The sequence below is a fragment of the Hemiscyllium ocellatum genome, chromosome 25 (assembly GCF_020745735.1).
Source record: "Hemiscyllium ocellatum isolate sHemOce1 chromosome 25, sHemOce1.pat.X.cur, whole genome shotgun sequence".
NCBI classification, from domain to species: domain Eukaryota; kingdom Metazoa; phylum Chordata; class Chondrichthyes; order Orectolobiformes; family Hemiscylliidae; genus Hemiscyllium; species Hemiscyllium ocellatum.
In genome coordinates, this window is record NC_083425.1 from 14,701,844 (window position 1) to 14,728,531 (window position 26,688).

Genomic DNA, 26,688 nt, shown 5'->3' on the forward strand with positions numbered 1-26,688 from the left:
GGACCTGCATGTCCTCGGTGGAGTGGGAGGGAGAGTTAAAGTGTTGAGCCACGGGGTGATTGGGTTGGTTGGTTCGGGCGGCCCGGAGGTGTTCTCTGAAGCGTTCCGCAAGTAAGCGGCCTGTCTCACCAATATAGAGGAGGCCACATCGGGTGCAGCGGATGCAATAGATGATGTGTGTGGAGGTACAGGTGAACTTGTGACGGATATGGAAGGATCCCTTGGGGCCTTGGAGGGAAGTGAGTGTGGAGGTGTGGGCGCAAGTTTTACATTTCCTGCGGTTGCAGGGGAAGGTGCCGGGGGTGGAGGTTGGGTTGGTGGGGGGTGTGGATCTGATGAGGGAGTCACGAAGGGAGTGGTCCTTGCGGAACGCTGATAGGGGAGGGGAGGGAAATATATCCTTGGTGGTGGGGTCCGTTTGGAGGTGGCGGAAATGGCAGCGGATGATACGTTGTATGCGGAGGTTGGTGGGGTGGTAGGTGAGAACCAGTGGGGTTCTGTCTTGGTGACGGTTGGAGGAGCGGGGCTCAAGGGCGGAGGAGCGGGAAGTGGAGGAGATGCGGTGGAGGGCATCGTCGATCACGTCTGGGGGGAATCTGCGGTCCTTGAAGAAGGAGGCCATCTGGGCTGTGCGGTGTTGGAATTGGTCCCCCTGGGAGCAGATGCGGCGGAGACGAAGGAATTGGGAATATGGGATGGCGTTTTTACAGGGGGCAGGGTGGGAGGAGGTGTAGTCCAGGTAGCTGTGGGAGTCAGTCGGTTTATAATAGATGTCTGTGTTGAGTCGGTCGCCCGAGATAGAGATGGAAAGGTCTAGGAAGGGGAGGGAGGAGTCTGAGACAGTCCAGGTGAATTTCAGGTCGGGATGGAAGGTGTTAGTAAAGTTGATGAACTGTTCAACCTCCTCGTGGGAGCATGAGGCAGCATCTGCTCCCAGGAGGACCAATTCCAACACCGCACAGCCCAGATGGCCTCCTTCTTCAAGGACCGCAGATTCCCCCCAGACGTGATCGACGATGCCCTCCACCGCATCTCCTCCACTTCCCGCTCCTCCGCCCTTGAGCCCCGCTCCTCCAACCGCCACCAAGACAGAACCCCACTGGTTCTCACCTACCACCCCACCAACCTCCGCATACAACGTATCATCCGCCGCCATTTCTGCCACCTCCAAACGGACCCCACCACCAAGGATATATTTCCCTCCCCTCCCCTATCAGCGTTCCGCAAGGACCACTCCCTTCGTGACTCCCTCGTCAGATCCACACCCCCCACCAACCCAACCTCCACCCCCGGCACCTTCCCCTGCAACCGCAGGAAATGTAAAACTTGCGCCCACACCTCCACACTCACTTCCCTCCAAGGCCCCAAGGGATCCTTCCATATCCGCCACAAGTTCACCTGTACCTCCACACACATCATCTATTGCATCCGCTGCACCCGATGTGGCCTCCTCTATATTGGTGAGACAGGCGCTTACTTGCGGAACGCTTCAGAGAACACCTCCGGGCCGCCCGAACCAACCAACCCAATCACCCCGTGGCTCAACACTTTAACTCTCCCTCCCACTCCACCGAGGACATGCAGGTCCTTGGACTCCTCCACCGGCAGAACACAACAACACGACGGCTGGAGGAGGAGCGCCTCATCTTCCGCCTGGGAACCCTCCAACCACAAGGTATGAATTCAGATTTCTCCAGTTTCCTCATTTCCCCTCCCCCCACCTTGTCTCAGTCGGTTCCCTCAACTCAGCACCGCCCTCCTAACCTGCAATCCTCTTCCTGACCTCTCCGCCCCCACCCCACTCCGGCCTATCACCCTCACCTTGACCTCCTTCCACCTATCCCACCTCCATCGCCCCTCCCCCTAGTCCCTCCTCCCTACCTTTTATCTTAGCCTGCTTGGCTCTCTCTCTTATTCCTGATGAAGGGCTTGTGCTCGAAACGTCGAATTCTCTATTCCTGAGATGCTGCCTGGCCTGCTGTGCTTTGACCAGCAACACATTTGCAGCTGTGATCTCCAGCATCTGCGGACCTCATTTTTTACATTTCAAAGCACAGCAGCTGACAGAAATGGAAGCTAAATGAAAAACACAGAAGCTAGGAAGAGTAAGCCATTTGACCCTTCAAGCATGCTGCACTATTCAATATGATCATGCTGAACCGCTTTCTCAACACTATATTTCTGCTTTGTCTCCATCCAAACATGTAATTTGATGCTTATAATGTAAGAAACTATATCATCTCCCTCACTAATCAAGCTAACCTACCACCTTTTTCTCTTTGCCTGTTCTACCCAAACATGAATAACCCTGTATGTTGGTTCCATTGCAGCCATGTCTCTGCAATTGCAACTGTATCATAATTGTGTATATCTATTTGCACTGTTAATTAATCGATTTTATTGTGATTGCTCCATGTATTAAGACACAATGTACTGAGCTCAACAGTCCTATCGCTTTGCTTTATACTGTGCTCACAGTTCTTCATCCTCATTTTATGTTGGGTTCACTGCTGTCCTGACAGGCTCCCTAATACCAAGACAGGGATCTTTTTTTCCTTCTTCAATCATTTATGGGATGAGGGTGTCTGGCTGGACACCATTATTGCCCAGAGGGCAGTTGAAAATCAACCACATTGCTGTGGGTCTGGTGTCACGTGTGCCCAGTCCAGGTAAGGATGGCAGTTTGCTTCCCTAAAGGAGCTTGGTTGAAACAGATGGTTTTTCTGACAATGAGGATTTCATGGTCATCATTAGACTTATCCAGATATTTATTGAATTCAAATTCCATCCTCTGCTGTGATGGGATTTAAAGCTGGGTTCCCAGAACTTCTCTGGATCTCTGAATTACAAGTCAAGTAATAATAACACTTAGCCATTGCCTCCCCGCCTATAAACAGGTGAAAATCATTGTCTGTTTCTTTCATATAATATGGGCTTTGCTGATAGGGCATTATTTTTTGCCTATCCATAGGTGTCAGAAGGTAGCCGGTTAGAAGCAAGTTGAAGGAGGATATTGCACAGGAAGCAAGAGCCAGGGGACCAAAGAAAATTGCCATGTTCTGCTGTCGGAACAATAGTCTTCGCCTCATGAGCCTTTTAGTCATTCATTCAATGGCAGCTGACTTATATCAGCTCTATTTACCCAACTTGGTCCATATTAATTCATGTCTTTACATAATCTCTATGAACATTTTAATTCAACCACCATCCTCAGCCTTTATTCTAGGTTATCTCTATATTTCGTGCGAAGAATGCTGGCTCTAATTTTAAAATGGTGCCTTCGTGTCCTGGATTTCACCATGAGAGAAAATGGTTTCATTAATCATTTAACAATTTCATTTGGATCATTAGAATTTTCTTTGTCTAGACAGGAGTGAGACTGGGATTCACTACCGCACAAAGCGGCATTCCAACCGCAACTCTATCAACAAATGCATCGAGTTAAACCCCATCTACCACCCCCAGAGAAAAAGAACAGGAAATGACATCACCAATGCGAGGAAACCCAAACACATAAATAGAAAGCAAGAATCAGCATCAGTGCTTCACCCGAAGGACCACTGAAGATGTTACCTAGTAGGGTGATGAAACATCTGGAAATGAACTATCCAGCTCAGCGAGCAAACCTACATCGAGAACCTCTTATAATTCAAATGAATCTGCAATGTGCCCCTCCCATGTTCAACATACGTTTCCATTGATCTCAAACTTCAGTATTTCAGATGGGATCTAACCAAGGCTGTATTCATAGAGTCATGGAGATGTACAGCATGGAAACAGACCCTTCGGTCCAACCCATCCATGCAGACCAGATATCCTAACCCAATCTAGTCCCACTTGCCACCACCTGGCCAATATCCCTCCAAACCATTCCTATTTGTATACCCATCCCAAATGCCTCTTAAATGTTACAATTGTGCCAGCCTCCACCACTTCCTCTGGTAGCTCACTCCATACACGTACCACTCTCTGCGTGAAAAAGTTGCCCCTTAGATCTCTTTTATATCTTTCCCCTCTCACCCTAAACCTATGCCCTCTAGTTCTGGACTCCCCGACCCCAGGGAAAAGACATTGCCTATTTATCCTATCCATGCCCCTCATCATTTTGTAAACCTCTATAAGGTCACCCCTCAGCCTCCGACGCTCCAGGGAAAACAGCCCCAGCCTCTTCAGCCTTTCCCTGTAGCTCAGATCCTCCAACCCTGGCAACATCCTTGTACATCTTTTCTGAACCCTTTCAAGTTTCACAACATCTTTCTGATAGGAAGGAGACCAGAATTGCACGCAATATTCTAACAGTGGCCTAACCAATGTCCTGTACAGCCGCAATATGACCTCCCAACTCCTGTACTCAATACTCTGACTAATAAAGGAAAGCATACCAAACGCCTTCTTCACTATCCTATCTACCTGCGACTCCACTTTCAAGGAGCTGTGAACCTGCATTTCAAGGTCTCTTTATTCAGCAACACTCCCTAGGACCTTACCATGAAGTGTATAAGTCCTGCTAAGATTTGCTTTCCCAAAATGCAGCACCTCACATTTATCTGAATTAAACTCCATCTGCCACTTCTCAGCCCATTGGCCCATCTGGTCCAGATCCTGTTGTAATCTGAGGTAACCCTCTTCGCTGTCCACTACACCTCAATTTTGGTGTCATCTGCAAACTTATTAACTGTACCTCTTATGCTCGCATCCAAATCATTTATGTAAATGACAAAAAGTAGAAGGCCCAGCAACGATCCTTGTGGCATTCCACTGGTCACAGGCCTCCAGTCTGAAAAACAACCCTCCACCACCACCCTCTGTCTTCTACCTTTGAGCCAATTCTGTATCCAAATGGCTAGTTCTCCCTGTATTCCGTGAGATCTAACCTTGCTAATCAGTCTTCCATGGGGAACCTTGTCGAACGCCTTACTGAAGTCCATATAGATCACATCCAGGGCTGTGCCCTAATCAATCCTCTTTGTTACTTCTTCAAAAAACTCAATCAATTTTATGAGATATGATTTCCCATACACAAAGCCATGTTGATATCTCTAATCAGTCCTTGCCTTTCCAAATACATGATATGCTTGTTCCTCAGGATTCCCTCCAACAACTTGCCCACCACTGAGGTCAGGCTCACCGGTCTATAGTTCCCTGGCTTGTCTTTACCACCCTTTTTAAATTAAATTCTTTTATGAAAAGTGTAATGTTTTAGGACATGGCTTTTAAAATACAGTCATTTTCTGCTAAAATGTTCATCTTTTCAATGCAAATTGACTTTAATACGATTGAAAAATTTAGACCATTAATTGTGGAACCAAACATTCTTTACCTGTATTGGCTATAATTGATTCCGGACCTATTTTCTTATAATGGGAGATCACACAAGAACGGGACTTTCACATTATATCAGAACCAAATTTATAATATATCTCTGAAGTACATTAGGTTTAAAGTCAGAATCAGAAAAAAATCATACCTTTTCCTCCCTCGTTACTCCACCACCACTTTCTGCAGCAGATTCTTTTGGTTGCAACTCAAGGACTGTGCGAAACAACTTTTCAGATATCACTGTCAGAAATCCAATTTCTGCATTTGGGTGCAGGCCATATAAGTATGGGCTCTCAGGAGGCAACATCTCATTCACGTAATCATGATAGCCCTTTAAACAAGAAAATTGCAATTTATACCATTTATTTATGTTGGAGGTCATTTTGCCTCCAGCAGCAGATGGAATTAGGTCAGTTAGATCAGAGTAAAAACTCAACAGGAACTCAACCAGGTGGGTGGGTTGAAGGAAGGTTGTATTGGAGATGGGATGATAGCACAGTGGAAATGTCACTGAATCAGTAAATCTGGAGACTCAGGTTCAAATCCCATCATAGCAGGAATTCAATTAATGAATCTTGAAGTAACAAAAAAAACTACAATAATGCTGCCCACATGAAACCATTGTTGTAAATATCTAATTGGTTCACTGAAGTTCTGAGGGAAGGACATCTGCTGCCCTTGTCAATTTGTGACTCTAGACCCACAGCAATGTGGTTGAGTGTCTTTGGATTGCCAACATTGCAATGCTTTCCTGATTAATAACTAGAGGTTCTGCCAAAACTGGAAGACCCACAGATTAGTCAAGTAACAGCCTGACATAGTTATTCTCATTGTATTGTACATTACAGACAATATCGCAGGCATCATCATTTCAGATAATATCCTGTATCACTAAAAGGATAGATCTACCAGAGGTAGTGGCACAGTGGTATACAGTCAGGAAGGAGTGGCCCTGGGAGTTCTCACCATTGACTCCAGACTCTATGAAAGATCAAAGCAAGAACTTAAAGATGGGTCTTTGATCTGCTATTTATCATTTACCAATCCCTGCCACCCACCCAGCTAATTAGTGACCTTTTGGAAGAAGTACTAAGAGTGGCAAAGCTGCAGAAGTTTGAGATGACATGAACATGAAAGTGTCAGCCTCTGCAAATTTCCAATAGGCTTAATGTTGTCTCAGCTTGTTTGGATGAGTACAGAGGCTGCAGCATGGATGAGCAGCCTAACCATAACACCAATGTAATGCAGATTGAAATTGATGGGTACAATATTGTTGGTGTCACAGAGATGTGGTTGTAAGGGGATCAGGGCTAGAAACTAAATATTCAAAGATATTTGGATATCTAAAGGACAGACAGTTGGGCAGGGTTGCCTTGATAGTGAGAAATGAAATTAATCAATAGCCAGAAGTAGTATAGAGCCAGAAGGTGTAGAATCTGTGGGTAGACTTGAGAAACTGCAAAAGGAAAAAGACCATGATGGGAGATCTATACAGACCTACTAGCAGTATAAATCAAGAGATAGTGAAGACATATAAGAAAGGCACGGTTATAATAATCATGGGAGACTTCAATATGCAGGTGGACTGGGAAAGCCAGGTTGGGAGCAGATTTCAAGACAAGGAATTTATGGAATGTCTACAAGATGGCTTTTTTGGAGCATATGTGTATTAAAACAGACTTGATTGGGTCAGTGACCATAATATGATTTGACCACTATCCTTCAGTTTGAGAGGGAGAAGCTGGAATCAGAAGTAATGTTGTTACAATTGAGTAAAGGTACAAAAACATAAGGTGGGAACTGGCCAGAGTTGATCGGAAGGGGAGCCGAGCAGGGAAGACTGTGGAACAACAATGGCAGGAGTTTCTGGGGGTAATTTGGGAGACACAGCAGGCAGAAGAAACATATGAAGGCAAAGATGAGGCAACTATGGCTGACAGGAAGTCAGGGATAGCATAAAAGCAGAAGAAAAACACGTGAAGTTGAGTGGGAGGCCAGAGAATTGGGAAGCCTTTACAAACTAAAGAGGATAAGTTTAAAAAAAAAGCAATAGCGGGGAGAAGATGAATTGAGAGTAAGCTAGCTAGTGATATAAAAGAAGATTGCAAGAGTTTTTTTGTACATACTAAAAGTAAGAGGCAAGATTGGATATTGGACCACTGGAACATGGGGCTGGAGAAAATGCAGTGGGGAACAAAGAAATGGTGGAGGAACTGAATAGGTACTTTTCACAGTGGAAGAAACAGTAACATCCTAGAACTTCATAAAAGTTAGGGGGTAGAGGTGAGTCTAGTGGCCATCACTAAGGAGAAAGTGATGGGAAAGCTAAAAAGTCTGAAGGTGGATACGTTATCTGGATCCAGAGTTCTGAAGTCAATAGCTGAGGAGATTGTAGAGGTATTGGTAGCAATCTTTTAGGAATCACTGGAGTCAGAGAGGGTTACACATAGGCCAGACCAGGTAAGGATGACAGTTTCCTTCCCTAAAGGTCATTTCTAACAATTGGCAATGGATTCATGGTCATCATTCGACTCTTAATCCCAGATTTTTAAATTGAATTCAAATTCCATCATCTGCCATGGCAAGATCCAAACCTGGGTCCCCAGAACAGTACCTGGGTCTCCAGATTAACAGTGCAGCAATAATACCACTAGGCCATTGTATTTGATACAAATATAGGTGGAGAGACAGGTAGTGTTGAGGAAGCGGGGAGGCTGAAGAAGAACTTGGACAGCGAGGAGAGAGAACAAAGAAGTGGCATATGGAATACAATGTGGGAAAGTGTGAGGATTATGCACTTTGGTAGGAAGAATAGAGGCGTAGACTATTATCAAAATGTAAATCTGAAGCACAAAGGGACTTAAGAGTTCTAGTTAAGGTCTAGTTAACTAGTTAACCTTGTAAGGTTATTATGCAAGTAGGAAGGCAAATACAATGTTGGCATTCATTTCAACATTGGGTCCTGTACCTAAGGAAAGATGTGGAGGTATGGAAGGGCTTCCAAAGGAGGTTTGCAAGAATGATCCCTGGGATGAAGGGCTTGTCACATAAAGAATGGTTGAGGACTAGGGGCCTGTACTCAGTGGAGTTTATAAGGATGAGAGGGATATCTCAATGAAACTTAACAGAATACTTAGAGGCCTGAATAGTGTGGATGTGGAGAAGATGTTTTCAATCACTGAAGAGACTAGGAATGGAGTACACAGTCTCAGAGTGAAGGGACGGCCCTTTAGAACTAGCACGAGAAGGCATTTCTTCATCCAGTGGATAGTTAATGTGTGGAACGCATTGCTGCAGAGGGCTGAGACCAAGTCATTGAATGTATTTAAGACAGAGATAGATAGGTTCTTGATTGGTAGTGGGATCAAGGATTACATGCTGGAAGGCAAGAGAGTGGGGTTGAGAAACATATCGATCGATCAAACAGTGGAGCAAATTCGATGGGCCGAATGGCCTAATTATGCTCCTTTATCTTATGGTCTTATCTCAGTAGCAGGACATCCCATCCCAAGACTGTTCACAATATTCCAAATATGATCTGAGCAGAGCCTTTTGCAGCTTCAGCAGTACATCTTTGTTCTTATATTCTAGGCCTCTTGGTCCAACTATTTTCAACTGCTTCATCAAAAATCTTTCTTCCATTATAAAGCAGGAAGTACAGATGTTTGATGATGATGACAATATCCAAGCTTGGACTGATAAATCTGCATGTAATATTTGCATCACACTAGTGTCTGGCAATAGTCATTCCCAATTGAGTGAATCTAACCATCTTCCCTTAGCATTCAATGACATTGCCATCACTAACTCTCCAGCTATCAATACCCTGGGTGTTAACATTGACTGGAAACAAATTGGAACAGCCATATAAAGAGAATGGCTACAATGGCAAATCAGAACTGAGACATTAAGTAGATAGCTCCTGACCACCACAAAGCTCTTCCACCGCTTACACCGGAAGCAGAGTGGAAACATGATATTACCTTCATTTGTAGTGTAGGTCTTGTGAGTTTTTTGCCAAGGGGACTGGAGGCCTGATTGCTTATGTTTTTATAATCGTTGAAATGAAGAGATGGGGATTAGTAATTTATTGCATTTAAAAAGATAGAAAATCAGCCAATGTATGTGTATAACAAAGTATATGGGCAGGAGCATTAAACTCTATCGTTATTCTGTTTTCCTTCTTCCCTAGTTCATCAATATAAATACTATTATATTTCAAACTTTTATCAGTTCTGATAAAAAATCATGGCAACTGTCAACTGTTTCTCCCTCCACAGATACTACCAGACTTGTTGAATATTTACATAATTTTCTGCTTTTTTTCCTGAGATTTGGCTGATTTAACGTGAAGGGAATCAAGCTAAGAACTAAGCAATTCCTGCATACCCAGCTGAAGTCCAAAATAAGAACTACACAGATATGTAAGATGCACTGACTCCAAAGGTAGGTGATATTTTAGATTAGATTCCCTACAGAGAGGAAACAGGTCCTTTGGCCCAACAAGTCCAAGCTGACCCTCCAAAGAGTAACCCACCCAGACCCATTACCCTACCCATGCACCTATCACTATGGGCAATTTACCATGTTCTGGATTAGTGATGCTGGAAGAGCACAGCAGTTCAGGCAGCATCCAAGCCTCCGAGCAATTTACCATGGCCAACTCACCTGACCTGTACATGTTTGGACTGTGGGAGGAAACCAGAGCAAACCCATGCAGACATGTGGAGAATGTGCAAATTCCACACAGACAGTCACCAGAGGTTGGAATTGAACCTGGGTCCCAGGTGCTGCGAGGCAACTGTGCTAACCACTGAGCCACCGTGCTACCCAATGTTCCCACAACTGCAATGGAGGTTTCCAAAACTATTGACTGACTTCAAAGTCATTAAAGGAGCAATCCTGAAACTCCTAAACCCAATTAGCTCCATCGTTGTATTTGAATTCTAGGATAACACTTGTTTATATTTTTATTTGCCCAGTCTGGGATCTTCAGATTAGTATTACATCACAACTAACATAATTTAATACAATGTAAGACCAATGCTACCAGGATTCATGAACACTGATTGCCAGGAAGATGCATAAAAATACACAGAAAAATGCAGTTGATATTAACATATGACAATAATGAATCTTTTTAAAAGAAGCTTATCTTACTTTGTAATCAGAATTGGGTGGGATAGGGAAGCCTGGTGCAAGCAAAAGTTCTCCATCCAGCATTTCATTTTTGATGTATTCCTCTAGATAGGTACGACATAGTTTGCGATCCCAGTCATCAGTGATGTGGCCTCCATACATTATTTCACCAAAGAGATAGCGTAAATCATCCCAGGGAACCTAATAATGAAATGGTTTGCCATGATTAAAAAATAAACTGTAACTGCTGAGCTTCTGTTTTAAAAATATAAAGGAATGTGAATAATACTATTAGATCCTCAGGATTATTCCATTCAATAGATCAACAATGCAACAAGTCTCAAGCTTCACTTTATCTGTGATACCACTTCAACAGGTTAAGTACTGAGGAAAGATTATACAAATTAGGTCTGTTTTCTAGAAGTTAGAAGCTTAAGGGGAGATTGAAGTCTTCAAGATATTAACAGGAGAAGACAGGATGGATAAAGATAAATTGTTTCCACTGGTTGAAGATTCTAGCATGAAGGGACATAGCCTACAAATTAGGGCCAGATCATTCAGGAGAGATCTTAGGCATCATTTTGACAAAGTGTGGTGGATGTTTGGAACTCTCACAAATGACAGCTGATGCTAGATCAGTTGTTAATTAAATCTGAGATAGGTATATTTTTGTTCAGTAAAAATATTAAGGGCTTTGGATCAAAGGAAGGTGTATAGAATTAGGCCACATATCAGCTACGATCTCATTGAATGATGGAATAGTCTCGATGGGCTGAATGGCCTACTACTGTTTTTATGTACCTCGCCACCCAGCCCTTGTATCAATATGTAGTAGTGAACAAACTATACCAAGTTAAGATCACACCTTGACACTGACAACCCCCATAACATAGTTGTTTTACTGTTCTTATTTTCTCTCATGTCTCATAAATCCATCTGGTTAATTGATCTAGAGTAACAGAACGATTAAATTGATTGTGGACAGTCCTTCTTATGAGCATAACTTGTAACACAAATCTCTCTCTTGCTTAGAGGGACAATTGTAAGAAGTGAAAACTGACACAATTTAAAGGACAGCTGCTCTGCTGTCTATTTTACCTTATTTCCATACATTTGTAGTTCCAGTCCCCAATCCATTCCCTCTCTCTCTCTTTCATCTAGTGTTAAGATTAGATTAGATTCCCTACAGCGTGGAAACAGTTGTTCTTCCTTACCAATTATGAAGGAGAGATTAATATCAACACCATTGGGAAGGCAGTGGGATCAGAAGGAATAAATTGCTTGTTAACTTCTTTCATCCACTCCATAATATGAAACTATTTGTCAGTTTGATCACATAAATTTAGCATGTTCTAGACTGAAATGATTTTTTCAAGTTTTCATCCATCCGAAATTGGACATCTACACAACTAACTTTGTTTACTTTATACCTTGGGATTAGCTTCCAAATAGTTGTACAGAACATAAACAGAAATTGTAAGATCTCCATTGTTAAATGGGTAGGCTCTGTTCCATCCTTGTGCTCCGAATTTACGCCTCTCAGCAACCACGGCATGAAAATAACAAAGAGCAAAAAGGATGCATTTGAATTCGGATTCTTTGGAACACATCTCCAAGGTATCCTACATTAAAAAGAAATAAACAGTTAAGGACTCTTAACTATGAAGAAAATGATTTGTAAGATTAATACTGTATCAACATTAATTGCTAATATCAAGATATTTGTATTATTGTTGTTAAAGGTTGCAAATATAAAGGATTAATGTGCTAAATATATGACTCATCATATTGGTTTAATCAAAAATCCATAAGTTTATAATAGTAGTTTGCACCAATAAGAATTAGCTATGCATTGTACTCTTGATACCACATGTTATTTTCTACACTGAATTTATAATCAGCGAAATAGCAAGACAACAGTGATTTCACAATTAGAATTTACTGCCTGTATGGTGCTTGCTGGCCATGCATCTTTCCAAATCAGGGTAACGTTGTAATGACTTTATATCCATTCAGGAAACAAATGGATGCTCTAACGTACAGACTTTACTAATCTTTTGATAATTAAGATGGGGAGAATTGCCTGTCTTCTCTGCAATTATTCTATGAATAGTAATAGCAATCAATGGATGAGAGTAGAAGGACTAGGTAGGGGTAGGTTAAAGTTGGAGTTTAGGGTTGGGAACATGTGGCTTTCCATGTGAGGCCAGAAGCACCCCTTCTCCTTTCGGTCCAACTTATATTGGAGGGAGCCTTCAGGTTATAGATCTGCTTTAGCATTGTGTGGAAAATCAGAGCAGACTTCTCCCACAGGTCCAGTGAACATGCCATCACAGCATATCTTTGATATAATATTTGGATTAATTTAGGAAGCTACCTCCTATTTTGTGTGAGTGTTTTATTTTCTTGTTGAACCACACAGATTAAAATCAAAAATGGGGGAAAGAAGTTAAGTTCTGAGTATCTAAGGAATCTATCACTTTTTACATCTCACTTACCCAAATGTTAAAATTTGTCATTTTTATTATAGTTCAGCAATGTGTAATATATCATAGAACATGTGCTCTGTTTTGGCTTCCAATTCAAAATACTTGTATAAGTTAGATGAAATGCAGATGATTTGTGGCAATTCTTCCTGCAAATCATACATCATCCTGATTTCACAGAATCACAGAACTGTTACAGTGCAGAAGGAAGCCATTCAGTACAACATACCTGCATTGACTCTCCGAATAAACAATTCACCTACTATCATTTTCCATGTCTCTCCCTGTAATTTTGATTTTTTTTCCCAGATAGTATAACTTCCTTTCAAATATTTCAATTGAACCTGGCTCCCCTACAGTGTCAGGCAGTGCATTCCACTGCTACAAGAAACAATTGCTTTTGTTTCTTTTAATTCTTTTTTAAATCTGTGCCCTCGCAACCCTTTCACAAGTGGGAACAGTTCCTTCCTAATGACTGTCCAGAACTTGCATGATTTTGAAGACTTCTATGAAATGTCCTCTCAGCCTTCTTTTCACGAAAAACAATTCTAACTTCACCAGTTTTCTAACTGAAGTCCCTTATCTCTGGAAACATTTACATAGACATTTTCTGCATGACCTCCAATGCCTTCACATTTTTCCTATGTGTGTTACCTGGAACTGGACGCAATACTTGATCAGTGTTTTTAATACAATTACCTTGCTTTTACTCTCTGGCTGTATTACTAAAGTCTACGATATCAAATGCTTTATTAACCATTCTTTAAATCTGTCCTTCCACCTAAATTACTTAGTGCATATGCATCCAGTTCCCTCTTCTCTGCACCCACTTTAATTCATGCCCTTTATCTTAATGTTCTTCTTAATGAGTCCCTTCATATTTCTGATATTGAACTTAGCTGCATCCTGTCCTCCCATTCCACCAAACTGCCTATGTCCCTTTGAAGTTCACAGCTATCCACTCACAGTTCACAATGTTGCCAAGTATAACTCACAAACAATAAAATTCTGTCCTGTGTATCAAGTTCTACTCAATTAATATATATCAGGGTAACAAGGATCCTAACGTTGATCCTTAGGGAACTATGCTACGTACCTTCCTCCAGCCTGAAAAGCATCCATTACCTAATACGTTTGTTTCCAGTTCATTAGATAATTATGTATCCATGTTGCTATTGTCTCTTTTATTCTATAAGCTTTAACTTTGTTTACAAGTCTGTTATGTCGCACTATATCAAACACCTTTTGGAAGTCCGGAGAAACCACACTCACCGTATTGCCTACATCAACTCTCTCTGTTACCTACCTATTTAAAACCTTAAGAAAGTTATTTTATCATGGTTTTCCTTAAGAAGTCCATCCTAGATTTGCCAATTAACCCACCTTCATTGCTGTGATTAAATTTGGCCTGAATCATTGTTTCTAACAGTTTCTCTACCATCAAACTTGTGGGTTTCCCCCTTTTTTTGATCAATGATGTAATATTTCCAATTCTCTAGTCCTCTAGCACTATTACTGAATTTAAGAAAGATTGTAAAATGATGGTAAGTAACTCTGCAATTTGTACTTTTACGTCATCTGGTAATTTTGAATGAATCTCATTCTGTCTTCATGCTTTATGCTCTTTACATACAGCCTTTCTAATATCTTCTTATCAACTTTAAACCCTTCTAAGATCTAAATGACATCAACATTTTTTCTGAGGTCTGGGGAGTGTCTTATTTGTTGTAAAGACATGTGGAGAATACTGACTTAATAACTCAGCTACACTTTAATAACTCAGCTATTCTTTTCACATAATACCCCTTTTCAAGTCTCCAATCAGCCCTTTTACTGACTTTCTACTCATTATATACCTACAGAAGACACTGACAATCCCTTTTTTGTTGGATCTTATTCTCATTTCACACTCCCTTTTTGATTCTCTGATTTGTTTTTTTGTTCCAATTTACCTCTGAATCTTCTAAAGTTAGCCTGGCTGTCAATTGTATTTTCCATGGTAAATGGGGTTAGTGACTAAATGCTAATAACTAAACTGCATCATTAATAATGCCAGATAACGTCACATGTAATGTAACTAAGATGTAAAGAGTGTAAGAAATTAAGAAGAGTTTATCATTTCTACTAATATGGCTTTCAGTCCTTTTCTGTTGAAAACATTCACCCTTGTCAGTTGTGATATAATTTATACTCAACATCCATCATTAGTTAAAAAGTGTGATGTTGGAAAAGCACAGCCAGTCAGGCAGCATCCGAGGTGCAGGAGAGTCGACGTTTCGAGCATAAGCTCTTCATCAAGAATGAATGTCGACTCTTCTGCTCCTTCGATGCTGCCTGACTGACTGCTTTTCCAGCACCACACTTTCTGATCTCCAGCATCTGCAGTCTTCACTTTTTCCCTATCCATCATTAGTGCATCTTTTCTTTTTTGTGATCTGGACTGGATCTGAAATTCTTCTTCTTTGAAGGTAACCCACCATTCAGAAATGTCTTAGCCTGCAAACATTTTAATCCATTTGATTCAGCCCCAGATCTGATGTTCCCCACTGGAATTGGATTTTCCCCAGTTAACCATTTTTATTTTGGATTGTTCATTGAACTTTTACGTTGCATCATAAAGTTTAGGGTGACAATGATCACTGTCACTTAATGTCCTCCTAATGACACTTGATCCACTTGGCTCATCTCATTCCCAAGAACCAAGTCTAAGAGTGCCACTCTTCTTGATGGGTTGGAAATATTCCATTATAGAAAGGTTTCATGAACACACCCTCACTATTCTTTACACTTCTACTGTCCCAATTTATATTTTATAAGAAATATTTCTCATTTTTACCACCCTATAATTTTGCACATCTAATTTCTTGCAAACTTGTTCATCTACATCCTTCTCACTCGTTGGTAGCCTATATATAACACAGGGGAATGCAATTTCTCTTGTTCCATTGTTGGATGTAACCAAATAGCTTTTTCCCTGACCCCTGTTGGAACTTCTTTCTCCAGCAATGTTATGATCTCCCCTATCAGTACTACTAACCCTTCCTCTTTTTTATATTTTTGAACACCTTATATCCAAAAAAAATTAACATCCCAGTTTTGCCTTTTGATTAGATTCCCTACAGTATGGAAACAGGCCCTTATGGCCCAACAAGTCCACATTGACCCTCTGAAGAGTAACCCACCCAGGCCCAATCTCCTACCCTATATTTACCCCTGGCTAATGCACCTAACACTATGGGCAATCTACTTGACCTACATATCTTTGGACTATGGGGGAAACCGGAGCACCTGGAGGAAACCCATGCAGACACAGGGAGAATGTGCAAACTCCACACAGACTGTCACCCGAGGCTGGAAACGAACCCGGCTCCTTGGCGCTGGAAGGCAGCAGTGCTAACCACTGAGCCATCATGCTGCCCTAAAGCATGGGGATGGCAGGGATCTGAGGAGGTGTGGTACAGCTGGAGCGCTCACTGTTTTCTGAGTCTGTCACCAATTTTCCTGATTTCATCAGAGTATCAGAGGCCTGAGGAGCGGCAAACACCCACAAGAAAATAAAGTATCGCGAACTTGAAGCTACCCAGATCTTTTGCAGGTATATCAGCCATGATAGTGGTAGTGGTGGCATTCGAACTCACGACTCAACAGAGACTGGAGTTTAAATTCAGTGCCTTAAACCACTCGACTACACTTATTAGATTCCCTACAATATGGAAACAGGCCCTTCGGCCTAACAAGTCCACACCGAACATCTGAATAGTAACCCAAGCAGACCCATTCCCCTACCTTATATTTACCCCTCACTAATGCACCTTACACTATGGACAATTTAGCATGGCTAATTCACCTGACCTGCACATTTTTTGGATTGTGGGAGGAAACCGGAGCACCCAGAGGAAACCCATGCAGACATGGGGAGAATGTGCAAACTCCAGGTGGACAGTTGCCCGAGGTTGGATTCAAACCCAGGTCCCTGACGCTGAGAGGCAGCCATGTTAACCACTGAGCCACCGTTTCTTTGAACCAGGTTCCTTTCTCCTTTTTCTGAACTCAACTATTAACTTACTATCCTCTATTAAGTGCTATCTATTTCTTCCAGTATTCCATGTATCATAGTATTCCTCTCTTTGTGTACCTCTCTTGGTTCCCACACCACTGCCAAATTAATTTGAGTCCTCCACAAGAGCACTAACAGTTGACTCCACAAGAAATTTCATTCCATATCTAATTAGGTGTCATCTGTCTGTCTTGCACATGTCCTCATCCACAACAGTGTAGTTGCTTCTTAATGAACAACTGAAATGGCCTAGGATACCACTCAGTTCTATTCAAAAGGTGGCTCACCAACTCAAGGACTTTCAATCTGTGCAGTAAAGGTTGGACTAAGTACCGTTGAATTTAAAAAAAAATTGAAAGCTCCTGAGTATAGCTTAAAAATAACTTTTAAACTCCATTATAAATTTCAGCATGTGAAAGCAGATATTTCAAAAATTCATTGTGTCCAGTACGACTACATTTTTATTTGCAATCCAAATTTCAAATGATAATGTATCTGAGCCGACAGAAAAAGGCCAAAAAGAAATCTAAGTCCTGTTTAAAAGCACAGTCATATTGGACTTGAAACATTTACTCTGTTTCTCTCTCCATCAAGGCTTTCTGATCAGCTTATCTTTTCCAGCACATTCTTTTTTTATTTCAGATATCCAGCATTTCAAGCAGTGCTTTGCCTTTGAAAGAAATCTAATATTAAGAAAAGCTGCCCCAATGGCTAGGCTATGAGTAGGGTGAAGAATATTTGTATTTTATTTTTACCTGGTTAAATAAGTCCAGAGCTTTGTGAAGGTTGGCGTACATTCCTGTTGGGGGTTCATTGGTGATTTTAATGGAATTTTCTAATAATCCTTGGGGAATAATATGTGACTCAGGTGTTCCTGCTGGCTCAGCAGTCATAAACACACGATAATCGTCATGGCTGTTAAAACTATAAAATTCCACTTTCTTATCCAATGTACCCAGCCATTTAGCAACTAGATGAATGTTCTGCAAAAGATTTAATCCAAATATATGAAGAACTGATCAATAATTCTAGAAATATATCATAGACATTTATCATTCTTGACTAATTTGGCACTATTTGAATAAACATTAGTTGCTTAAAATCTATTTATTACTTTAATGGTAAGTTGAATGTGTGGTTCAAGGATTGGTGAGGGAGCAATGGGTTTCAGTTCAAGCAGCGCTGATAACAATGCTCGGAAAAAGAAGCACCTATACTGTATCATTTGAACGGCCTTCACCTGAACTGTGATGATACAACTGTCATGGAGAATTATGTAACTCATTTAAAGCCCTCTCCTCTCTAAATCCTCAAGAATTGATAAAAATGAAATGGTTCATTTGAAAGGAGATTTGGAAATGATAATCTTGAGCATGCTAATCTGTGTGACAGGGAGGAACAACATGTACAAACATAAGAATGCAATGACAAATAAGATTAGACTGAGGAACAATGGTCCGAAAACAGAACTGAAGACTGTTTTATTGGAATATGTGTAGCATTCAGAATAAGACGGACAAATTGATATGGGCACTAGAAATAAGTATCACACGATAGCCATTACTAAAGACATGGTTGCAACATGAAGATGACAGGGAACTGAATATTAAAAAATATATGACACCTTGGAAGGGCAGGAAGAAAGGAAAAGGAGGTGAGATAGCTCTGTTAATGAAAAGTGTAATATTGAAAAATTATTTTGACGAGGAATATCAAAATATAGAGATAGTTTGCATGGAAATAAGAAATTGCAAAGAAAGGAAATTAATCATGGGAGTAGTTTAAAGATTATCCTGACAATAGTAGTTACACAGTAGGACAAAGTATAATGATCCCTCTGGAGACTGACAAATTTAAAAAATTGAATTGCAAGAGACTGATAGTATAAGTTGCACAAGATTTCACATTTGAACACTTTTACTGTGACAATCAAACTAAAATCTACATAGACTAAATCTATGGCAATTTAGATTTAAGGCATAGTTTAAGTGCGTTCTTACAAGAGTTACACTTCACTTACAGATGAGCGTTTCTTTTTACTACTGGTCATTTAACTTTCATTCTGCACAAAAGGTCATCTTGCATCAGTTATAGGGCATTTTCATATCCTTGGTTGAAATATTATAAATATTTTTTGGAATCTTTATGTAACACATATAAAAGAGCATTATATTATACATAGTCTGGATCCTGCAATGTTATCTGTGATGGGCCCAGAGGTTTCACAATTTATTTGGTCAAATTACCTTTGCCAAGAACAATCCTTCTGGCTTTACTGACTGCTATGAACTGTACTTCAAGGAAATATCCCGATAATGCACTTTTACCCTTTATTATTTTTTTAAAAAGTTAGACACTAAGGATGCATCTTATAGGAGTCTGAGTGATGTGGGCTGTGATGGAATTGGACAAGAAGTTTGATGAGGTCCATCCTTACACTGAAATCAACCTGTTCTGTCTTGTATTCTTTCACACGTAGCATGGTCAGATTCTCATTAATTGACTGGAGTTAATGTTTGTGTAATGCCTTGTTAATACTGTAACTTGCTGAATTAATATTCAGCTTCTATTACAAAGCTCAACAACCAAGCTAAATGTTGGGAAAACCCAACAAGGAAAACAGCACTGGATACCTGGTGGATATCCATGCTGGACACTGGGCAATAATATATCAGGACATGAACCATGGCCACTAGCTACACACACCCTTCATCTGCCAACCCAACACAACCATTATGGGAGCTCTCCAATACACTGTTAAGTTACAACTCAGGTCACACTGATGACTATTGAGAAGGCTGCAGCAGGAACATTTTGCACATATGACTGTCATCAGCTTATGTGATGAACCAGGCTGCATCTGAGAGCTGCTTGCAGTGTCCATGCATTGCCTTGCCTTGCTGTGTCTTGCCTATTAATCCATTGATCTTTTAGCCTGAGCTAAAGGATTTCACTGTTGTCAGTTTGAGGGGCTTTTACACATTGACACATTGATAGGCTACTTATCATATCCTTACAAATGTTCTCAATTTTATTCATTAAGAAAAGAACGAAAATATTTTATGTAATTAGCGGAATAAAGAAACCAAATAAATAAAATCAAATAGCTCTGCCTACATTTTCTACAATTGTTGAAAAATGTGGTGCTGGATAAACACAGCAGGCCAGGCAGCATCCAAGGAGCAGGAGAATCGACGTTTCGGGCATAAGCCCTTCTTCAGGATTATGCCCGAAACGTCGATTCTCCTGCTCCTCGAATGCTGCCTGGCCTGCTGTGTTTTTCCAGCACCACATTTTTCAACTCTGGTACTCCAGCATCTGCAGTCCTCACTTTCTCCTACATTTTCTACAGCATACCATACCACATCCTGTATTAAAATGGGATTCCTCTCACTATAAAATAATTGGAAAACATTTAAACTGACTGAAAAATATGGTAAAAAAGAAGACTTTTAAAAAATTTCGAAGTGACTAAAAAATTGTCAAGATTTTTTGGCTGACCATCGACATAACCTAAAGAAGCTAAAGAAAATGGTAATTTGGTTGATTGAATGTACAGTTTTACATATGTATAACATTGACACTTTAAATGTATTTATTACCTGAAGAATAACCCAGTGTCCATCTGCAGCTGCTTCATCCAAAGCTTGCTCTGCCACTATTTCCTGTCCCTGTCCCAACGATACATTATGAAATTTGCCATTGTCAATGGTAAAGCCCAATTTCTTGCCTATAAACAAATAAAAAAGATATTATAAACCTGTGTTAAGGTTTCTGTGAATAACAGCACATATATTATCTTGAGTGTATGTTATGAAATTTGCCGTTGTTGGAAGTAACATTTTCTGATGATGACATTGGAAATATCAAAATTGCTGCATTTCTATTGTCCAACTTTGCAAACATAGATGTACTTATATATAGTATTCACATATATAAAAAAGTACTTTAACAGAAATGAACTTAGAAAGACTATTAAACAGTGAGAACAATTTACTACAATTACATTTGATGCATGGTATCTATCTGATTGTAAGCAAAAGGGTTAATAGGTGAATAATATTTTTCAAGTCACATCTATCTTTGAACTTATAGCAACAATTAAGTTTATTCTTTGCCGGCTTTTTTAAATGGTCTGCAAGGACTTTCCTAATGTTGATATTATACTTTATTACAAAGTCCATTTGATTTAGCATCACTGAGAATATTGAGGATTCTGCTTTTGCTTTAAGCCAATTCCGAACTTCCATTTCACCTGAAAATTAATATGTTCAGTAACCTCTTGTTGGGCTGATCATGGATCTCTTGTTTCAAATCCATCTGCTTTTCTTTGCACCAACCTTCCCCTCTGAGCTCTGCTTTCAGAAAGTCAAGAATGACTTTCTGCACAGCCACACTTGTTCTGACATACATAGGCCACTAACTTAGAAAGGCATTCAGAACAATATCTTAACCCCTAAAAGAGTACTACATATGATAAGAGCACATGGTGTAGGGGTTAAGATATTAACATGGGTAAAGGATTAGTTAGCTAAGATAAGTTGTAACTTGTTGAGTGCCATCGTGCTGGGCCACAAGTACTTACAATGTACATCAACAGTTTGAATGAAGGGACTGAATGTAAGGTAGCTAAATATGCTGCTGACGGCAAGATCAATTGGTAATTAAGTTGTCAAGAGGAGATAATGAGCCAGCAAGGGGAGATATTTACATTAAGGAAGTAGGCAAAAAATTGGCACATGGAATCTCATGTGGACAAATGTGAGAAATAGAAAGTTTATAGAAAATCTAAATGGAGAGAAGGCTGAACTTGATGGTTGAGTGAGCTTGGTGTCTTGTTAACTGAATCACAAATTTGAAGTTGAGACTGTAATATGTTGGCCAATATCTTATCAAATTATGGAGTAGTATCAAGGACTGAATGGCCTACTCCTACTCCTAAGTTCTATGTTTCTAGAACTTAAACTTTGATGTGGCATCATATGTGAGTACTTGGTGTAGCAATTGGTCCAGTAAGGAGTCTCCTTCAAATAAATAAGATTAGACTGGCATGACAGGGATCGTGATGGCGGGACTGTAGCATGTGGGAATATTCACTGCAGTTTAGAGGTCTCCTGTGGACAGTGGTAGTATCCCTACTTTTGAGCCCAGAAGTTTGGGTTCAAGTCCTACCTGCTCCAGAAGAGTGCAACACCTTTTCTGAACAGGTTGTTCAGTAAATATCTCTCTGCAATTAGGGAAGAGAGATTAGAGGTGTTCTCATTGAAGCATATAAGATTCTCAAGGAACTTGATTAGTAAACATTGAGAGATTGCTTTTGCCATTCGAGAAATCTAAAACATACATACAGAGTCTTAGGATAAGCAACCAACCATTTGGACTGAGATGAGATTAAATTACTTCACTCAAAGAATATTGAAGATTTGTAATTCTATATCTGGATAGATTCGGTATCCTCCACTGTTGGATGCATTTAAGGCTGCAATAGACAGATTTTTGGTCTCTGAAGAAATGAAGGAATATGGAGAATGGCTGGAAAAATGGAGTTGAAGGTCAAGATCAGTGATAACTGTAATGAATGGTGAAGCAGGTTCAATGATCGACCCCTGCTGCTAGTTTTTGTTTCCTTCTACTGTCACTGTCAGAAAACATGAAAGTATCATTTTGCAACATGGCTGATTGCACTGTGCAAAGATTTTCTTCTCTATTCCCTATGCTGCATTTCACTATCATACTACTGACTATGATGTTATGTCACTACAACTCCCACTGCCATTGCAGGCTTTAAGTGGAAAGGTCACCTCCTCCTCTGTAAACCATTTGAAGATACAAGACCACTGTTTGCTAAGTCCATCAATGAACATCACTTCCAGAATCACTCACAGCACTTGCAGATACTTAGCAATAACAGAGCTTCTTAAAATTCAACTTTCTCACAAGTTAGTTACATAATATAATGCTTGTGCAGGACCAAGGTTGTAGCCTATTTCATTGTCTTGGAAAGGAAAGTGAATTCATTACCTGAGCCTGTGGAGGTCCAGGATCCTGATGCCACAAAAGCCCCAGTGACAAACAAAATGACAAACTGCTTGAGGTAGTACCATGGATATGTTGCTCCCCCTTCAGCCTCAGCCCCAATTTCAACCCTCTTCTCCTTGACAAACTGATGAACAGTAACCTTGCAGAATCATTCACTGTAACTGGTCTTACTCACATACTAGTTCATTGTGTGGGAAAATTTATGTCTCTTTTATTGACTTCCACACACGGAACAGATTGAAAATTAGCTGGTGAAATTTAAATGATGTCTGAGAGTTAATATATGTTGGGCTTTGAAATTACAGCAGCAAGTAAATTTTCCCATTTAAATTGGAGCCAGAGGTTTGAATCCTTCCACAAATATGCATAAATTAGTTGCCTCATTTAAGGCACCTACCCAATGCCTCCACATCCTTAAGTGGATCAACTCCTGGTGAGAGAATGAAGAATACTGGAATGGAAGGACTGCTTTCTTCATATGATTTTGCAAATTCCATACTACGGCCTTCCACATATTTAGCTCCGAGCTTCTCCTCCACAAAGCCACTGTAAAATTCCAAATAATGTTGTAGGATAAGGTTAAACCTTTGATATTGAAAGATTGAAATTGAAATCCCACTAGCCATTCTCACTATTAAAGTTCTTGGTATCCATTGCCATGATGGGACTTCCTTAGCTGGTTCCCCTTTTCCTGCCTCCACCTTCAGTTTTAAAGTTTCCTTCCCCTTATGTTGCTGCCCGCTGTTGCCTTTAAAGTTCCCTGTGTCTTTTACCACCATCAGGACCACACTTGGCTGGAACTTCTTCCGCTGCTACTTGTATTGATCAATTGCTGACAGTAGATGGAGTATGGCCAGTCTAAATTCAGGGAGCTGGTTGGTGTTAGTAATATTTTGTTCTATTTTATATTTGTTTTTGCAAGGAAAAGGCAGTTGAAAAGCAAGGGTAGACGGTTAGAATTTCTCTTTTTGAAGATGATCGTTGTCTAGCACCTAAGTCACTTGCTACTTATCAGCCTGAGCCAGAATACTATCAGTCTTGTTCCATTTGAACACCATTGCTTCACTATGTGAGGAACTGTGAATAGTAAAACACATTGTGGAATCAAAATCAAACACATTCAATTCTTACCTGTATTAGATTAGATTAGATTACTTACAGTGTAGAAACAGGCCCTTTGGCCCAACAAGTCCACACTGACCCGCAGAAGCGCAACCCACCCATACCCCTACATTTACTTGGAGGATAAATTAGATAGTTACCTACTGGCATATCAACCAACAACAGTACATATATTCAAACTAATGTACATTTTACAATGATACATCATCAGGCTATGATACAGCACCTAACAGCGTATGTCATTCTGTCAGGTCTCATACATCGCATCATGCATAGCTTCTCCATTGGCCCTTTATTTTTCCATTCTTGTGGCAATTTCTCCTTCTCTGGAGCTTCGGACTCCACAATTTTTTTCCAACGATTGGCTGAACCTTCTATGTCACTGTCCAGATTCTTAAACTGTTCCATTTCTGCCAAGACCTTTCAAGTAAAATCCATATGATGAGATTTCCAACAAATATAGTTTTAGAACATAATCTAATGTTTTATTTTAAACTGACCCACTAATGGTTTGTTTAATGTTCTTGTATTTGCATTTCAGAGAAAAATAGTCTGGGAAATATTTTATTTACCTGCTCAGTACATAAGGTAGCAAAGAGATTTTCAAATGAAGGGTGACAATCTCAGAGGCTTGTCACCGTCTCACTTCCTCAATTGTGATCTTACTCCCCACTGGAACTCCCAAGACTTTTTCCTTGTCTTTATACCATACACGAATGCTATCAGAGAGGCATAGTTAGGTTTCTAGACTGTTTTCTTCCCATCTGTACCAGTTACCAGATCTCCTTATGTGGAATCTTATTGAGGCCCAGGGGATCTCAGCAGCTGACTGAAGATCTGACAAAAGACCTGCACTGTCTTTTCCCACTTAAGCATGCATCAAATTAGACATTCGAGAAGTCACCGGCAGCCTTCACCTGAAACCAAGACGCCAGACACAGATGTCCTGCTGAGTGTGAGATGCAGGCCAAACATATGTTGCTGACCACTTATCAGGCAAATCTCAGAATGTTATCCAGGTATTGTTGCATACAGACATAGTCGACTTCAATAATATCATGGAGGAGGCTTCAGCTACCTTCAAAAGAGTACTTCTGTAGTTTCAGCATCATGGATGTCCCAGGACTATGGCATGTCACAGATTCAAAGAGGATGGAAAGAGACTCTTGGGTCAAATTAGTCCATGCTGACCATGTTCCTAAACTAAACCAGTCCCACCTGCCTGCACTTGGCCCACATCCCTCCAAACCTTTCCCATTCTTGAACTTATCCAAATGTCCTTTAAACATTGTAACTGTACCTGCATCCACCACTTTCTCTGGCAATTCATTCCACACACAAACCACCCTCTGTCTAAAACCATTGTCCTATATCTTTTATTAGATCTTTCTGCTCTCACCTTAAAAATATGCCTCCAAGTTCTAAATTGGTGTGTGAGTGGAGGAGAGGGAGGAGAATTCTTGGATTGGGATCACAGGAGGAATGGGGACAGAAGAAGCAAAGACAAGGGGTTGGCTCCATCATTGCCTGCACAGAGTGGCTTTGATCAAGGGTCTCATGCAGTCCCCCGCCTCCACCGGCTGACAAACTATTGGTATAGATTGACTGGTAGGGCATGTAACATAGCAGCAGGGTTGTGACAGTTGGGATAAGGCTGAGGTCATTAAAAGTACTTTTTAAGGGCTTCAATTAATTGAGGGGCAAGAAGAGCCTTTTGGTAACAGAAATTGTATACATTATCAATGGGTTTAATTACATCTAAGAGTTTGAGTTCAAGTTCACCATCTCTGACAGAATATATTCCAAGCTTGGGACTGCTAGGTAAAGCCCAGTGAATAAAAGAAAGAAGATCCCAAATTGCATGGATGCATGGAATGGGCTTTATTGTGCCTTTTCTCCCTCCAATTTGACCCAAATCATCGACTTTCACATCCATTGAGTCAACCACTTATTTAAAATCCATCTGCCTTTTAAATGACTCAATGCCTTTTCTTATGTAACAGTAGCAATAAAATTGCAGATCATCTATATTTTCCCGGAGTAACAAGTGGGCTTTTGCATGTGTGAATACTATCAGGAGCCTGCTGTGAGTTTATAACAAGCATTAAACCCATGTGACTATGGTCATGGTGGGGTTATGGCAACCTGCAGAATACTCTTTTTGATTCTTTGGAGTCAGAAAAGAATATTCTAGCTTGTAAAGACAACTTCATTGGAACTTAACTTAATTTGCACTTTGTTTTCATTCAAACAAACTAACTGCGAAGGTAAATGGCGATTAAGTGCATCAAGCGCATTTGGTAGCCCCATAATGCTGATGCTGAAGTTTACACTAGTCAGGATATTTGATATAAAGGAAATCAAGTACATCTAATGCCATTCCTTTGGAAATCAATGCTAGCCATACAAAGGTCTTAGGAAAAGTTAGATCATCTGTATGAAAGAATGTGATTCCTTGCTACTTTATCAATATGTGGAATGTGTGACATTAATATAATAGCTAAATGCATGTTGATCAAATGATAG

General features: G+C 40.5%; 1 protein-coding gene across 1 annotated transcript in view; it reads right to left on the reverse strand.

The window, feature by feature from the left end:
* Window positions 1–26,688, reverse strand: part of LOC132827952 (dynein axonemal heavy chain 17-like) — a 443,350-nt gene that overhangs the window by 7,865 nt on the left and 408,797 nt on the right. The window contains exons 70-76 of the mRNA XM_060844799.1: window positions 24,389–24,582; window positions 23,438–23,586; window positions 20,604–20,731; window positions 17,757–17,984; window positions 11,889–12,080; window positions 10,480–10,659; window positions 5,468–5,650 (exon numbers count right to left, since the gene is read on the reverse strand). Coding sequence (XP_060700782.1) covers window positions 5,468–5,650; window positions 10,480–10,659; window positions 11,889–12,080; window positions 17,757–17,984; window positions 20,604–20,731; window positions 23,438–23,586; window positions 24,389–24,582 — 1,254 coding nt within the window. The remainder of the gene's footprint in view (window positions 1–5,467; window positions 5,651–10,479; window positions 10,660–11,888; window positions 12,081–17,756; window positions 17,985–20,603; window positions 20,732–23,437; window positions 23,587–24,388; window positions 24,583–26,688) is intronic.